General features: G+C 35.5%; 1 protein-coding gene and 6 non-coding genes across 7 annotated transcripts; 4 read left to right on the top strand and 3 right to left on the bottom strand.

Moving 5' to 3' along the window:
* The first annotated feature begins 576 nt into the window (after positions 1-576).
* On the top strand, positions 577-736 carry LOC123319659. The gene has a single exon (XR_006538609.1). It is a non-coding gene; the product is annotated as a U1 spliceosomal RNA (small nuclear RNA).
* A 4839-nt stretch (positions 737-5575) lies between these two features.
* Positions 5576-5696, top strand: LOC123319628. The gene has a single exon (XR_006538582.1). It is a non-coding gene; the product is annotated as a U5 spliceosomal RNA (small nuclear RNA).
* An 867-nt stretch (positions 5697-6563) lies between these two features.
* Positions 6564-6754, bottom strand: LOC123319676. Its single transcript, XR_006538623.1, has one exon. It is a non-coding gene; the product is annotated as a U2 spliceosomal RNA (small nuclear RNA).
* LOC123319126 (proliferation-associated protein 2G4-like) lies at positions 6714-8277 on the bottom strand. Its single transcript, XM_044905977.1, has one exon. The coding sequence runs from the start codon at positions 8269-8271 to the stop codon at positions 7108-7110; it is 1164 nt and encodes a 387-aa protein (XP_044761912.1). The 5' UTR covers positions 8272-8277; the 3' UTR covers positions 6714-7107.
* A 1584-nt stretch (positions 8278-9861) lies between these two features.
* Positions 9862-10023, top strand: LOC123319645. The gene has a single exon (XR_006538598.1). It is a non-coding gene; the product is annotated as a U1 spliceosomal RNA (small nuclear RNA).
* Positions 10024-14862: 4839 nt separating this feature from the next.
* Positions 14863-14983, top strand: LOC123319636. The gene has a single exon (XR_006538589.1). It is a non-coding gene; the product is annotated as a U5 spliceosomal RNA (small nuclear RNA).
* Positions 14984-15850: 867 nt separating this feature from the next.
* On the bottom strand, positions 15851-16041 carry LOC123319664. Its single transcript, XR_006538612.1, has one exon. It is a non-coding gene; the product is annotated as a U2 spliceosomal RNA (small nuclear RNA).
* Positions 16042-17484: the final 1443 nt, after the last annotated feature.

The raw sequence follows: 17484 nt of genomic DNA, 5'->3' as shown, positions 1-17484 counted from the left end.
AAAGATCATATCAATAACATATCTTCGAAGTTCTATGAAAAATCTCGTTATGTAAGCGATCCTGTCAATAAAATCACCTCAACACGGTTTAACAACAAAAACCCAAATGACAAGCATGTGCTCCCTTATGAGCATCTTGTCATATACAATGAGGTATTTGTACCTTACAATCAGGATCGATCTTAAATGTCCTAAGATGAATCTAACTATCTGAATTCCTTCAGATACTGAATAAGGAATATCCTTATTAACCCAATCGAACAATCGAGTTTTTCGCATACAAAAACTTCCTAACAGATTTCATGCCATAGCATGAAATGTATTAGGAAAGGATTGCCTTATGGCAATTCTAGCTATTGATTCACTAAAGCAGGTTTTTTTTTTTATTTTCCTGCCAACATCAATTCAAATGATTTAAAAATATGACTAACTAGAAAGCAATCCTGTATATATCTTTTTACAAGGCTACCAGCCACAATTCTCAGAAAATTAGGTGAACATTCATTTGTAGGAACTATACATTGTATATTATAATAGAGAACTGTATTGTAAATAATTTATTCTGTAAATATGTTAATAAAGATTTTGTGTATGTATGTATGATCAATAAGGTGGTTCCCCCGGAGTGAGGCCCTTTCATTGCACTTCGATCGGGCTGACCTCTGCGATTATCCCTAATGCGGATAACTCGGGCGCGTAATTTTTGGTAGTCGGGACTGCGTACGCGCTGTCCCGGTATAAGATAATTTAAATATAATATTTTTACATCGACGCATATTTATTCGTATTATAGGTAAGCCTTCATAAACTAAGAGTCTGTGTGTTAACTAAGACGAATTTTCAATACCTTCAGCTTACTGAACGGCCTTAACGCCCACCTCTGATAATTATAACACCATAGATGGCATAAACCGTGGCATTGAGCTGAGTTCAAAAACACCCCGCATATGTGTCTCTTAGGTACTCCGTTTCCGATATACAGCTAGAGGGTTTTCTGAATTTTCCTTTCGCTATAACTCCTGATATTGATCTATTCGACTGAAAATTCATCATCAGGTTAACGTTATTAGTTTCAATAAAACGGGACCTTAAAATTTGACAAAACTCAGGACCGGACTCATTGAGGCTATATTCAAGTCCAAACTAGTGAAAAACATCCTGTATGAAGTTTTTGAATGAATCGCTTTTTATGGACAACGTGGACCTGAAGTAATTAATTATCCGAATTGATTTTCCCCTCATTAGCTCTTTTAGTGAAGTTAATGATTGAAAATTCGAAGAAGTGTTATAAATGCTCTTTCGTACTCTTCTCCATTGACTCCGTTGTTGCATTTATCGAATCTATATGAATATCTATTGGTCTGGTCTTATTACTCTTTGTTATTGAAACATTGATCATATTTATGCACAGAAAAAAAAATATCCATCACTATTTCAGGACCCTTTATTAAGTTGAGTAGAGTTACAAATATTCATAAAGTCTCACAAATTTACTAATAGAGAATATGCAGACAGGTGGATTGGACAGCTAGATCTATACTCGACACCTCTCGGTTTCTTTCTTTCTTTGTGGTTATTTGAAGGCCAAGTTCTATGAAACAGATATCTTTTCTGACAAAGGAAATATTATTAGATTGAATGAATGGTGCTTGCGATAAAATTCGCAAAAATCCTCATGTAATGATACGAACAGTTAGAGCCTCATAAAGGTTATAGAAAGTCGAGAAAATCATATTGAACACCTACTTACATCAGACAACTAGTTTTTTTCCTTCCATATTTGAGTATTACGAGGTGTATTATCGATTGCAAAAAATTTCATCATTGTGTATGACAATTTGGAATGGCCGAATATGTTAAAATTGTTGAATCCATTCAACAGAATATTCGTTGAAGAAGAAATTGCAATATTTGCAATTAAAAATATCTAAATAGGTACATTTTCATGGAGTGCTCTATTCCTTAGAGCCGTCTGACCACAAAACAATTACATATCTATAAAACATGATCAACAGGTGGGGCAAACCAATAATTCCTCTAATTTTGGCCCATCGCTGTGAGGTGGCTTCCGAAGGCATATTTTTGTGACATAATTATCATGAAGACTGAATTTCTTCATAGCAGTAATCAGCAAGAATTGGTTCCATTCCCAAACAGCGATGAATAATTCAAATTTCTATTCTTCTCTTCACAGAAATAAACGAATACACGAACACCGAAATAAACAAATATTTTAGCCCGGTTTATTCAACAGATGGAAACCAGGAATGTGAACTGCGAAATTACAAAGGTTCCGACCCATACTGCTAACATTAAGCAACCCTAAAGATGCCCCGGATGGCCAGTAAACATAACTTGCAATTGCATCGTAAAAATAAAAAATTCTCGATACACTGACAAACTCTTCACTCTCGTTTAGACCATCCTGTGTTGCTTCTTGCCAGAATCGGAGAAATTCAATTTGAATACACAGTGCAGTGACCAGTGAGAAAAAATCTTATTGTTACATATTCGTTCATCTACTCTGCTGGATTAATCAGGTGAGTAAGTATAATTATTTATTTAGGTACTTATTTTTATTTATTCATATTCAAATGGAGTACATGAAAGGACAAAGCAAAAAATATAATATGTTCTCACTGATGGTTAAAGTGGTGCTTAATAAAAAATACAAAGAAAGATAAAACTGTTGTAATAATGGATCTCTAGAATATAGATCGAAACACAGAAGAAAACAATTTTATAACATAACTCGACTATTTTTCATAAAGAGGCTTGACTTGAGGCATCTAATCAGAGGTGAATTTAAGTTATTATTGTAGAGCATCGACTTATATAAAACAAAAATTTATTTCGCGTATGATGGCAAGTTGAAGGTGAACATACCAACAAGTTCGCAGCGGTATGAGATATTAATAATTTTGCATATGAACTTCACATCTCTCATCATTCGTTGATCTGTAGGTAAGGTTCGACAATTTCAAATTCTTCATAATTCGTCAGTTGTTATCAACGCAATTTTGATGAAATTTCCCATTTACATAGGTACCTAATGAGCTGATCTATTGATATAAATATTATAGCATGGGTTCCAAATAACTGATCCTAACCTAATATTAGAATACTTTAGTAATCACGTAGGCTGATTTTCCTGTCCTGGAATTTATTTGCTAATTCTTTGATTTTTTTTTGATAGTTTTAGGCGGTATACAATACGATTCTACATTTTAACATTCCCTAGCGTAATGGTAAGGTGGATTGAACACGGACAGAAGCTAACTTATCAGAAAACTTCCCTGCAGAGTCTGATGATTAGTAATAACCCTGTTTGAATTCCTTTCTTGTATCGTCGTAATCGGAAATGGAGCACCTCTTTAATTTTTTGCGACTTGCCACAAAAATTCCCGATTAGAACTAACGAAATACTCAACAGAGTCTTGGTACTTTCTCTAGTCGGATTCTATCAGAAATTTTCAACGACTCCTACAAAGTATCAATTCTGGATAGATGTTTTGAATCGTTTCCACTTCTTATGAGCAATCTTTTTCTCTTTTATTACCTTTATAGTTGAGAAACTTGATCATCCTGGAGAATTCAACGAGCAAAAAATTAATTTCGGTACACGAAGTTTTATCAATAATCTACAGGGTGTTTCGTTTCTAAATGAACATAAGATAACCTGAGCTAGAGCTACCCTAGGCGAGTCCAAAAAAACCCATAATAGACAGGTCTAATCAATTCCATAACCGAGATACAGGGTGCTTCATGTATTCACCTAAAATTTGAATTTCTCATAACTTTTGAACCAACCAGTATAGTCGGTCGGTTGATATTTGGAATATATGATTCACTTACACAGGTCGATAGATTTACATTTAAATTGATAAAAAATTCCAGGTCCGTATTTGAAAAATATGGGACTTCTTCCAGCTGGAATTCAACACCCTGTGAATTAAAATTTTGGAATTTGATCGAGATATTTGAAAAGAGCAAAAAATATCCAATGAGAGGCAAAATTACATATTTATATAAATATTTCCTAGCACTTGTGTTTCTCCGGAACTTTTATAATTTTTCCTAGAAATATGGAATAATAGATTTTCCAATTCCAATACAAATGAAATTTTCGGATTAGAGAAACACTCACCAGATCAAACACAATCATGGTAAATACTTTTCACTGACTTAGTTCCCGATTTTTCGGTTCCATAGGATATCTTGGATCTAACATTATCTACTCGTTCGAAATTTGAGGTGTTCTGAAAATTAAGATAAAAATACTGCAATTGATCAATTAGCCACAGGGTGTATTTAAAGGTGCGAGCCTTTTTTTTTACAGAAGATAGAACTGGTCAAAGTAAAGCGTTTCACCAAAAATGACCTATAAAAAACTCTCAAAATGACAACATTGAAAGAAAATTGAAAATGATTACTGAAATAGATCCTAATACGACCCTAGATCATTTGTTTTCTGAATTATTGCAAAGGAATGGGAAAAAAATTATTTCCTGATGGCTGACTCAACAATATGGTTTCGTTTAGGATATTGGACAGTTCGAGATTAACGTGGAAATGAAAATGGAAACTTAGGATTGTCGAATTTTTCTCATTATTCAGTGACTTACACGATTTTATGAAATGGCTTATTTCGATATCAACTGACAGAAAAAGACTTAGGACGCAAGTATAAAAAAAGAATATTAGTATCCACCAATAATATTCGTCTAAATTATTCACAAATTTTTTCACAATGGGTATCACAATCTTCTTGTTCAATCGCTCCAACAATAGGGTAACAATAATAGCACTTTATCGACATAAGCACAATACAACTATTCTTCCAAGTGACCTGATGCTACTAATCAGATAAACGCGAATGTACTGAACCATTCATTGTCCATCCATAGGTTTATGTTTTGTTTCGTTTTTCCGATACCGTAGTCACCTTCTACAGTCCCGTACTTGAACTTTGATGAAATTTTGTGGAACTTGTAGGGGTTGTAGCTCAGCCATCTTGAATATTTTATATAGAAAAAACGACTTATTTTCGTTAAATCTACCTTCTCTAAAAAAGCCTCACCTTTGAAAACACCCTGCGTACCACCTACCATCGTAAGCAGCGTTATTATTATAATTATTATTATTATCTTGATCCGTCAACGTAGAACCGGCAAAATTGGTATTACTGCCTCCTATTTCAGAGCAACAATAGCAATTACGATGTTATCCTAACGTGCTCGATACAGAAATGATACCAGGAACGAAGAATATCTATAACATAACAATATGTAACACAATAGATGGGTGAAAGTTATTTCATGTGTTACTCAACAGATGGCTTCCGATGTAGCATTACAACTTAATTAGTTTAATTCTGCATTAATTGATATGAAAATATTGATGTTTCCGTTTGAACACGATCCACATATATCAATTCAATGTATCATTCGAGTTTTATGAGCAGAAACATGTGAAATTGAATTTGAACGTTTTTGAATATACCTACCTTTTACCTTTATAGTACTCATCTATACAAACTCAATTAGCATATAGCATTCGATGAGCGGGATATTTCTTACTCTGATCTCTCCTCAGATGCGAATAAATCTTTCGCCTTTTACTAAAGATTTCCGTGGGGAGGGATAACTCAAATGAGTCTATCAACAATTTTTTAAAGCTTCCCTTATGGTGGAGCTAATTTTGTAAATTAATAAAAGTCTTCTCCTCTTAGTAGCTATAAAATTAAGATTAACATGGGTGTATAAAAGACAAAATGAACATTGAGACTTACTTTAAAGATAACTAAAGAGCCCTGTGAATTATTTAAATAAGCATTTTAGGTATATCATCTAAAATAAAATGAGTATATTTTCTCTGTATATAATTTAAATGCCTTATTATAGCCACAGCCGGCAAACTTCATTAAGGGCGTCTGTACAGGTTGTCCCATTAGAAGTTTAAGGTGAAGGTGAACGGATCGTAGGATTATTCTGAAAATTTGGGTACTAGGTTTTGGACTTCTGATCTATCTGTCCATAAAAATATGTTAAATGTTACGATGTTGCCGCTTATAGCAGAAGTGAGAGTATTTTAACATCGAAAATTTTAGGCGCTATTTTATCTTTCGATATATTAATATGAAATTCGAACTATCGAATCTGTATAGTGAATCGATATTATTACAGACCGACAAAAAAATTCACTAAGATGATGTACCTCATTTCTAGCCTTGATAAAGTTAGAACAGGTATCTAACGAAACGTCGGCATTATTTATGCACAACACGATCGATACTTCTAGTTAAAGAGAGATACTAATCACACCGTTTCGATTTTTGTAAAAAAACATTAATATAATTCTACTGTCTGTTGATTGGTATTTATCTACATAATTAAAGTTGCATGAATTCTTCGAGCTGTTTGATACCATATCGATATATGTATTTTTGTAAAAATATCACCTATCACGATATTTCTGAAAAATATCAAACTTCTCTCTTATGAGACACGTGACAACGAGTACGGCCATGCCTAAGCCTAACATCTGATCATATGATTCTTTGTTTGAAGTGGGCCGATCCCGGAGGTACTGCAATACCGGGCCAACCCGCGACGGTGGTGGAGCAAGCCCCTAACCACTGTCAATTTCCAAAAATCAGTTTAATATACTGGCCCCGCATGCGGGGCGTATCAGATATTAAGCTGATAAGAACAGAAAATACCAAATATTTTATTCACTATTTCTACACAACAATCTCAACTCTTTTGTGTATTTTAAAGATTTTATCAATGTCGAATTTTAAAATAATCATGAAATTTGACGATTTATGCACTATGTAAAAAGGTTCCGACGAAAAATTGTAACCATTTCGTATAAAAAATAAGATATTTTATTCAGAAAAAAAGAGGACGAGTTGTGGATGAAAAATGGTGGTGAGGAAACAAGGAATAGATTTGACTAATTGGGAAGAAGTTTACTGTATTTCCGAACGTTGTTGTCCAACGTTCCGATAACTCCTTCGAGAAATTCGCAGTTTTCTGTACAAGATTTTTTATTTTTTAAATACTTCCTCCAGTTGCTGCCAAATTTACCCTTGGCGGAGTTTCATCATGCCGCGGCCTCGGCTTCGGTGGGCTGTTCCGCTGTTTCCGCTTTCTTCTTCTTTTTCTTGGCCGCCTTGGGGTTCGCGGAACTGTTGAGGATCGTCTTGAGCTCTGGAGATGTTATTGAGTTTTCAGATTGGAACAGTTCCGTTTCAAACGGCAAACCAGTTATTTTATGGGGTCCGTTAGGCATAAGTAGCACTGTAAACTTGAATTGAGCCACAAATTCACCTGATTTGTCATACAAAACTTGGAAGGGTTCAATCAACTTGTTCTTCACGCATTCGACTACGCCCATCTTGGCCTTCGTCTCGTCTTGAAATGATCTCAAGTTAAAGGGCATGTTACCGTGCTTCTGCCTCACTTCCGTATAGAAAGTCCTTGAAGCCTTAAGTTTGAGTTGGTACATCTCATCGGTCTTCTTGTAGACTGACACTCTCGTTTCAGTTTCTTTGCCTACGCCCTCCCCCGTGCTTATGAGAACGTTCATAGCGTAAACCTCATATTTGTCAAATTCGAATTTCTCATGCTCCTTCTTCTGTGCGTCAGTGGGATTTTGAATAATCGTCTTCTCGCCGTCGATCTTGAACTGTTTCAGCTGATGACTCAACATACCCTCCACAGGTTTGCACTTGTAAGCCTCCGCTACCTTCTGTACGGCGTCGGTGACCGCGTACGTTTCGTTTCCAGCCTTAATCAGTCGAAGGGCGGCCTGAGAAGCGTAATGGGCGGCAAGCACAACATCGGCCCGCCTTCCTGTTACCTTATTTTCGCTAGATGCGCCTATGACGATCGTGTGGGCGACGACTGCTATGAACCCATCGATGTGGGCTCCCAAATCTACCTTAGTTACATCCTCATCTTTGAGAGTATAGTCTGGTTCCGTTGGGACAGGAGAAAAATGGCAGATACAATTATTTACAGATATGCAAGTAGGAAAAGCAATCCCCTTCTTGAGTTCCTTCTCCTTTTTGAACACTTTGCTTGTTTCTTCTGTCAATAGCTGATCACCAAATTGACAAATTTCCCTTACAGAAGCCCCAGACACACATTTATCAATGACTTGCTTCAGGACTCTATTAACAATTTCTCCTGCCATTTTATACTTGGTAACAACCAAGTCCTCCGCAATAGTTTTTTCGGCCACATCTTTATCGTCCGCCATCATCAAGCGATCTTAGCCATAGGGCCGAGAAGCGATAAAGAAGTATCGTTCTGGACCCTATTTACAGGTATACAAAATGCAGTATCGAGTACAATACATCAGGTATCAGATGAGAAGCCCTCTATCGGTCAACTGATTTAGAAAACGCAGGTCGACAATAACGGCAATGATCGACGTTCTGGAAACTATTCTTGAAGCGTATGATAACGGATACGTCGAATTGTCCTATAAGTCCTATATGGACTTGGGTAAGGCCTTTGATAGTGTCCCACACGGAATACTTCTCTTACAGAAGCTCCAGTATTATTATGGTGTGAGAGAAAAGGCATATGAAATATTTGCATCATACCTAACCTAGCAAAAAGAAATCAGAAGGTCAAATGGAAGGAAATCTCTTCGAATATTGAAGAGAGCCATATCATATTGGGGCCTATTCTGTTCATAGCCTCTGCATAAACGACCTACACGTGAATGTGGTGTCGGACAAAAGCTGCTGTTTTGCAGACGACACTGCAGTACTCAATTAGTCAAAGGACTCCCTATTCATGCGATGACGAACAAATCCTTAAATGACGCTCAGAAGTGGTTTTTCGCAAACGGTTTCACGATAAACATTGAAAAGACACAAAATTTGGTATTTACTACCAAGATACAGACTGATGAATCGCTGTCATACCTGACATACTCCTTTTTCCCTCGGCTGAAACAAGTCCTTTATCGGCGAATTATTTTGCAGTAGACTGTCGACAGCTATATTCCTGATAAGAAAGATTGAACAGATATCGAACATGGAATCTGCTAAACAAACTCATTATTCAGCCTCCTCACTGATAGCTGTCGGAATATCTTCAAAGGGGAGAAAATACTAACCGTAGTATCATCGTTAATTCTCTTCTGCGTGAAATATGTTCATCAAAACGGTTTTGACAAGATCCCCATAAATTTATGACAAATTTAGAATACCACAGCTACACCCGTGGAAAACATAAATTAACTCTTAACTCTACTATGCTACAATAAATAAGACACAACAAGGTCCAAATTATAATGAATTGAAAGGATGCATGCCCTAATATTATTATATGTGACGATGGGGGATCGACTGCCAGGCATATTATCGAACTTTGAAGCTCTCTGATAATACAACAACGATTTTTGCCAAGATGGAAACTATGAGCAATATTTAGTGCGCTCTAGCGGTAAAACGAAAGATGCTAGCGAGTTAATTAGAACTTTAGTTCACGTGAAATTTCATCATTACATAGGGAGGGTAAAGTGAAAGTGAAAATCAAAGTAAATTAATTTATGTTCGTATAAATCAATGAAAATTTGGGTTCTGAATTCAGGTAAGAATCTATGAAAAAGCTAGACTGTCGTCAGGCTTGTTCGTTGAACTATTATTAAAAAGAAAAAATATGTGAAAGGAATCAATAGGAAAGCGACTGACAGGATAGGAAGCTGGGTATTGTAATATAAATATAGTATCGATCTTTGATGTTTCCTTTTTGTCCTAGTAGATGGTGCTGTTCAACATACATATCTCAAAAGAATCTTCCAATGTAATGTAAAACCGGCCAAAACTCTTCCCATCTCATACTTACCTGGCGTAGGGGTTACCATGATCAATAAGGTGGTTCCCCCGGAGTGAGGCCCTTTCATTGCACTTCGATCGGGCTGACCTCTGCGATTATCCCTAATGCGGATAACTCGGGCGCGTAATTTTTGGTAGTCGGGACTGCGTACGCGCTGTCCCGGTATAAGATAATTTAAATATAATATTTTTACATCGACGCATATTTATTCGTATTATAGGTAAGCCTTCATAAACTAAGAGTCTGTGTGTTAACTAAGACGAATTTTCAATACCTTCAGCTTACTGAACGGCCTTAACGCCCACCTCTGATAATTATAACACCATAGATGGCATAAACCGTGGCATTGAGCTGAGTTCAAAAACACCCCGCATATGTGTCTCTTAGGTACTCCGTTTCCGATATACAGCTAGAGGGTTTTCTGAATTTTCCTTTCGCTATAACTCCTGATATTGATCTATTCGACTGAAAATTCATCATCAGGTTAACGTTATTAGTTTCAATAAAACGGGACCTTAAAATTTGACAAAACTCAGGACCGGACTCATTGAGGCTATATTCAAGTCCAAACTAGTGAAAAACATCCTGTATGAAGTTTTTGAATGAATCGCTTTTTATGGACAACGTGGACCTGAAGTAATTAATTATCCGAATTGATTTTCCCCTCATTAGCTCTTTTAGTGAAGTTAATGATTGAAAATTCGAAGAAGTGTTATAAATGCTCTTTCGTACTCTTCTCCATTGACTCCGTTGTTGCATTTATCGAATCTATATGAATATCTATTGGTCTGGTCTTATTACTCTTTGTTATTGAAACATTGATCATATTTATGCACAGAAAAAAAAATATCCATCACTATTTCAGGACCCTTTATTAAGTTGAGTAGAGTTACAAATATTCATAAAGTCTCACAAATTTACTAATAGAGAATATGCAGACAGGTGGATTGGACAGCTAGATCTATACTCGACACCTCTCGGTTTCTTTCTTTCTTTGTGGTTATTTGAAGGCCAAGTTCTATGAAACAGATATCTTTTCTGACAAAGGAAATATTATTAGATTGAATGAATGGTGCTTGCGATAAAATTCGCAAAAATCCTCATGTAATGATACGAACAGTTAGAGCCTCATAAAGGTTATAGAAAGTCGAGAAAATCATATTGAACACCTACTTACATCAGACAACTAGTTTTTTTCCTTCCATATTTGAGTATTACGAGGTGTATTATCGATTGCAAAAAATTTCATCATTGTGTATGACAATTTGGAATGGCCGAATGTGTTAAAATTGTTGAATCCATTCAACAGAATATTCGTTGAAGAAGAAATTGCAATATTTGCAATTAAAAATATCTAAATAGGTACATTTTCATGGAGTGCTCTATTCCTTAGAGCCGTCTGACCACAAAACAATTACATATCTATAAAACATGATCAACAGGTGGGGCAAACCAATAATTCCTCTAATTTTGGCCCATCGCTGTGAGGTGGCTTCCGAAGGCATATTTTTGTGACATAATTATCATGAAGACTGAATTTCTTCATAGCAGTAATCAGCAAGAATTGGTTCCATTCCCAAACAGCGATGAATAATTCAAATTTCTATTCTTCTCTTCACAGAAATAAACGAATACACGAACACCGAAATAAACAAATATTTTAGCCCGGTTTATTCAACAGATGGAAACCAGGAATGTGAACTGCGAAATTACAAAGGTTCCGACCCATACTGCTAACATTAAGCAACCCTAAAGATGCCCCGGATGGCCAGTAAACATAACTTGCAATTGCATCGTAAAAATAAAAAATTCTCGATACACTGACAAACTCTTCACTCTCGTTTAGACCATCCTGTGTTGCTTCTTGCCAGAATCGGAGAAATTCAATTTGAATACACAGTGCAGTGACCAGTGAGAAAAAATCTTATTGTTACATATTCGTTCATCTACTCTGCTGGATTAATCAGGTGAGTAAGTATAATTATTTATTTAGGTACTTATTTTTATTTATTCATATTCAAATGGAGTACATGAAAGGACAAAGCAAAAAATATAATATGTTCTCACTGATGGTTAAAGTGGTGCTTAATAAAAAATACAAAGAAAGATAAAACTGTTGTAATAATGGATCTCTAGAATATAGATCGAAACACAGAAGAAAACAATTTTATAACATAACTCGACTATTTTTCATAAAGAGGCTTGACTTGAGGCATCTAATCAGAGGTGAATTTAAGTTATTATTGTAGAGCATCGACTTATATAAAACAAAAATTTATTTCGCGTATGATGGCAAGTTGAAGGTGAACATACCAACAAGTTCGCAGCGGTATGAGATATTAATAATTTTGCATATGAACTTCACATCTCTCATCATTCGTTGATCTGTAGGTAAGGTTCGACAATTTCAAATTCTTCATAATTCGTCAGTTGTTATCAACGCAATTTTGATGAAATTTCCCATTTACATAGGTACCTAATGAGCTGATCTATTGATATAAATATTATAGCATGGGTTCCAAATAACTGATCCTAACCTAATATTAGAATACTTTAGTAATCACGTAGGCTGATTTTCCTGTCCTGGAATTTATTTGCTAATTCTTTGATTTTTTTTTGATAGTTTTAGGCGGTATACAATACGATTCTACATTTTAACATTCCCTAGCGTAATGGTAAGGTGGATTGAACACGGACAGAAGCTAACTTATCAGAAAACTTCCCTGCAGAGTCTGATGATTAGTAATAACCCTGTTTGAATTCCTTTCTTGTATCGTCGTAATCGGAAATGGAGCACCTCTTTAATTTTTTGCGACTTGCCACAAAAATTCCCGATTAGAACTAACGAAATACTCAACAGAGTCTTGGTACTTTCTCTAGTCGGATTCTATCAGAAATTTTCAACGACTCCTACAAAGTATCAATTCTGGATAGATGTTTTGAATCGTTTCCACTTCTTATGAGCAATCTTTTTCTCTTTTATTACCTTTATAGTTGAGAAACTTGATCATCCTGGAGAATTCAACGAGCAAAAAATTAATTTCGGTACACGAAGTTTTATCAATAATCTACAGGGTGTTTCGTTTCTAAATGAACATAAGATAACCTGAGCTAGAGCTACCCTAGGCGAGTCCAAAAAAACCCATAATAGACAGGTCTAATCAATTCCATAACCGAGATACAGGGTGCTTCATGTATTCACCTAAAATTTGAATTTCTCATAACTTTTGAACCAACCAGTATAGTCGGTTGGTTGATATTTGGAATATATGATTCACTTACACAGGTCGATAGATTTACATTTAAATTGATAAAAAATTCCAGGTCCGTATTTGAAAAATATGGGACTTCTTCCAGCTGGAATTCAACACCCTGTGAATTAAAATTTTGGAATTTGATCGAGATATTTGAAAAGAGCAAAAAATATCCAATGAGAGGCAAAATTACATATTTATATAAATATTTCCTAGCACTTGTGTTTCTCCGGAACTTTTATAATTTTTCCTAGAAATATGGAATAATAGATTTTCCAATTCCAATACAAATGAAATTTTCGGATTAGAGAAACACTCACCAGATCAAACACAATCATGGTAAATACTTTTCACTGACTTAGTTCCCGATTTTTCGGTTCCATAGGATATCTTGGATCTAACATTATCTACTCGTTCGAAATTTGAGGTGTTCTGAAAATTAAGATAAAAATACTGCAATTGATCAATTAGCCACAGGGTGTATTTAAAGGTGCGAGCCTTTTTTTTTACAGAAGATAGAACTGGTCAAAGTAAAGCGTTTCACCAAAAATGACCTATAAAAAACTCTCAAAATGACAACATTGAAAGAAAATTGAAAATGATTACTGAAATAGATCCTAATACGACCCTAGATCATTTGTTTTCTGAATTATTGCAAAGGAATGGGAAAAAAATTATTTCCTGATGGCTGACTCAACAATATGGTTTCGTTTAGGATATTGGACAGTTCGAGATTAACGTGGAAATGAAAATGGAAACTTAGGATTGTCGAATTTTTCTCATTATTCAGTGACTTACACGATTTTATGAAATGGCTTATTTCGATATCAACTGACAGAAAAAGACTTAGGACGCAAGTATAAAAAAAGAATATTAGTATCCACCAATAATATTCGTCTAAATTATTCACAAATTTTTTCACAATGGGTATCACAATCTTCTTGTTCAATCGCTCCAACAATAGGGTAACAATAATAGCACTTTATCGACATAAGCACAATACAACTATTCTTCCAAGTGACCTGATGCTACTAATCAGATAAACGCGAATGTACTGAACCATTCATTGTCCATCCATAGGTTTATGTTTTGTTTCGTTTTTCCGATACCGTAGTCACCTTCTACAGTCCCGTACTTGAACTTTGATGAAATTTTGTGGAACTTGTAGGGGTTGTAGCTCAGCCATCTTGAATATTTTATATAGAAAAAACGACTTATTTTCGTTAAATCTACCTTCTCTAAAAAAGCCTCACCTTTGAAAACACCCTGCGTACCACCTACCATCGTAAGCAGCGTTATTATTATAATTATTATTATTATCTTGATCCGTCAACGTAGAACCGGCAAAATTGGTATTACTGCCTCCTATTTCAGAGCAACAATAGCAATTACGATGTTATCCTAACGTGCTCGATACAGAAATGATACCAGGAACGAAGAATATCTATAACATAACAATATGTAACACAATAGATGGGTGAAAGTTATTTCATGTGTTACTCAACAGATGGCTTCCGATGTAGCATTACAACTTAATTAGTTTAATTCTGCATTAATTGATATGAAAATATTGATGTTTCCGTTTGAACACGATCCACATATATCAATTCAATGTATCATTCGAGTTTTATGAGCAGAAACATGTGAAATTGAATTTGAACGTTTTTGAATATACCTACCTTTTACCTTTATAGTACTCATCTATACAAACTCAATTAGCATATAGCATTCGATGAGCGGGATATTTCTCACTCTGATCTCTCCTCAGATGCGAATAAATCTTTCGCCTTTTACTAAAGATTTCCGTGGGGAGGGATAACTCAAATGAGTCTATCAACAATTTTTTAAAGCTTCCCTTATGGTGGAGCTAATTTTGTAAATTAATAAAAGTCTTCTCCTCTTAGTAGCTATAAAATTAAGATTAACATGGGTGTATAAAAGACAAAATGAACATTGAGACTTACTTTAAAGATAACTAAAGAGCCCTGTGAATTATTTAAATAAGCATTTTAGGTATATCATCTAAAATAAAATGAGTATATTTTCTCTGTATATAATTTAAATGCCTTATTATAGCCACAGCCGGCAAACTTCATTAAGGGCGTCTGTACAGGTTGTCCCATTAGAAGTTTAAGGTGAAGGTGAACGGATCGTAGGATTATTCTGAAAATTTGGGTACTAGGTTTTGGACTTCTGATCTATCTGTCCATAAAAATATGTTAAATGTTACGATGTTGCCGCTTATAGCAGAAGTGAGAGTATTTTAACATCGAAAATTTTAGGCGCTATTTTATCTTTCGATATATTAATATGAAATTCGAACTATCGAATCTGTATAGTGAATCGATATTATTACAGACCGACAAAAAAATTCACTAAGATGATGTACCTCATTTCTAGCCTTGATAAAGTTAGAACAGGTATCTAACGAAACGTCGGCATTATTTATGCACAACACGATCGATACTTCTAGTTAAAGAGAGATACTAATCACACCGTTTCGATTTTTGTAAAAAAACATTAATATAATTCTACTGTCTGTTGATTGGTATTTATCTACATAATTAAAGTTGCATGAATTCTTCGAGCTGTTTGATACCATATCGATATATGTATTTTTGTAAAAATATCACCTATCACGATATTTCTGAAAAATACCAAACTTCTCTCTTATGAGACACGTGACAACGAGTACGGCCATGCCTAAGCCTAACATCTGATCATATGATTCTTTGTTTGAAGTGGGCCGATCCCGGAGGTACTGCAATACCGGGCCAACCCGCGACGGTGGTGGAGCAAGCCCCTAACCACTGTCAATTTCCAAAAATCAGTTTAATATACTGGCCCCGCATGCGGGGCGTATCAGATATTAAGCTGATAAGAACAGATACTACACTTTGATCTTAGCCATAGGGCCGAGAAGCGATAAAGAAGTATCGTTCTGGACCCTATTTACAGGTATACAAAATGCAGTATCGAGTACAATACATCAGGTATCAGATGAGAAGCCCTCTATCGGTCAACTGATTTAGAAAACGCAGGTCGACAATAACGGCAATGATCGACGTTCTGGAAACTATTCTTGAAGCGTATGATAACGGATACGTCGAATTGTCCTATAAGTCCTATATGGACTTGGGTAAGGCCTTTGATAGTGTCCCACACGGAATACTTCTCTTACAGAAGCTCCAGTATTATTATGGTGTGAGAGAAAAGGCATATGAAATATTTGCATCATACCTAACCTAGCAAAAAGAAATCAGAAGGTCAAATGGAAGGAAATCTCTTCGAATATTGAAGAGAGCCATATCATATTGGGGCCTATTCTGTTCATAGCCTCTGCATAAACGACCTACACGTGAATGTGGTGTCGGACAAAAGCTGCTGTTTTGCAGACGACACTGCAGTACTCAATTAGTCAAAGGACTCCCTATTCATGCGATGACGAACAAATCCTTAAATGACGCTCAGAAGTGGTTTTTCGCAAACGGTTTCACGATAAACATTGAAAAGACACAAAATTTGGTATTTACTACCAAGATACAGACTGATGAATCGCTGTCATACCTGACATACTCCTTTTTCCCTCGGCTGAAACAAGTCCTTTATCGGCGAATTATTTTGCAGTAGACTGTCGACAGCTATATTCCTGATAAGAAAGATTGAACAGATATCGAACATGGAATCTGCTAAACAAACTCATTATTCAGCCTCCTCACTGATAGCTGTCGGAATATCTTCAAAGGGGAGAAAATACTAACCGTAGTATCATCGTTAATTCTCTTCTGCGTGAAATATGTTCATCAAAACGGTTTTGACAAGATCCCCATAAATTTATGACAAATTTAGAATACCACAGCTACACCCGTGGAAAACATAAATTAACTCTTAACTCTACTATGCTACAATAAATAAGACACAACAAGGTCCAAATTATAATGAATTGAAAGGATGCATGCCCTAATATTATTATATGTGACGATGGGGGATCGACTGCCAGGCATATTATCGAACTTTGAAGCTCTCTGATAATACAACAACGATTTTTGCCAAGATGGAAACTATGAGCAATATTTAGTGCGCTCTAGCGGTAAAACGAAAGATGCTAGCGAGTTAATTAGAACTTTAGTTCACGTGAAATTTCATCATTACATAGGGAGGGTAAAGTGAAAGTGAAAATCAAAGTAAATTAATTTATGTTCGTATAAATCAATGAAAATTTGGGTTCTGAATTCAGGTAAGAATCTATGAAAAAGCTAGACTGTCGTCAGGCTTGTTCGTTGAACTATTATTAAAAAGAAAAAATATGTGAAAGGAATCAATAGGAAAGCGACTGACAGGATAGGAAGCTGGGTATTGTAATATAAATA

The sequence above is a fragment of the Coccinella septempunctata genome, chromosome 8, assembly GCF_907165205.1.
Source record: "Coccinella septempunctata chromosome 8, icCocSept1.1, whole genome shotgun sequence".
Classification (NCBI taxonomy): domain Eukaryota; kingdom Metazoa; phylum Arthropoda; class Insecta; order Coleoptera; family Coccinellidae; genus Coccinella; species Coccinella septempunctata.
Note: the sequence above shows the minus strand (reverse complement) of the source record. Positions and strands in the feature narration are given on the sequence as shown.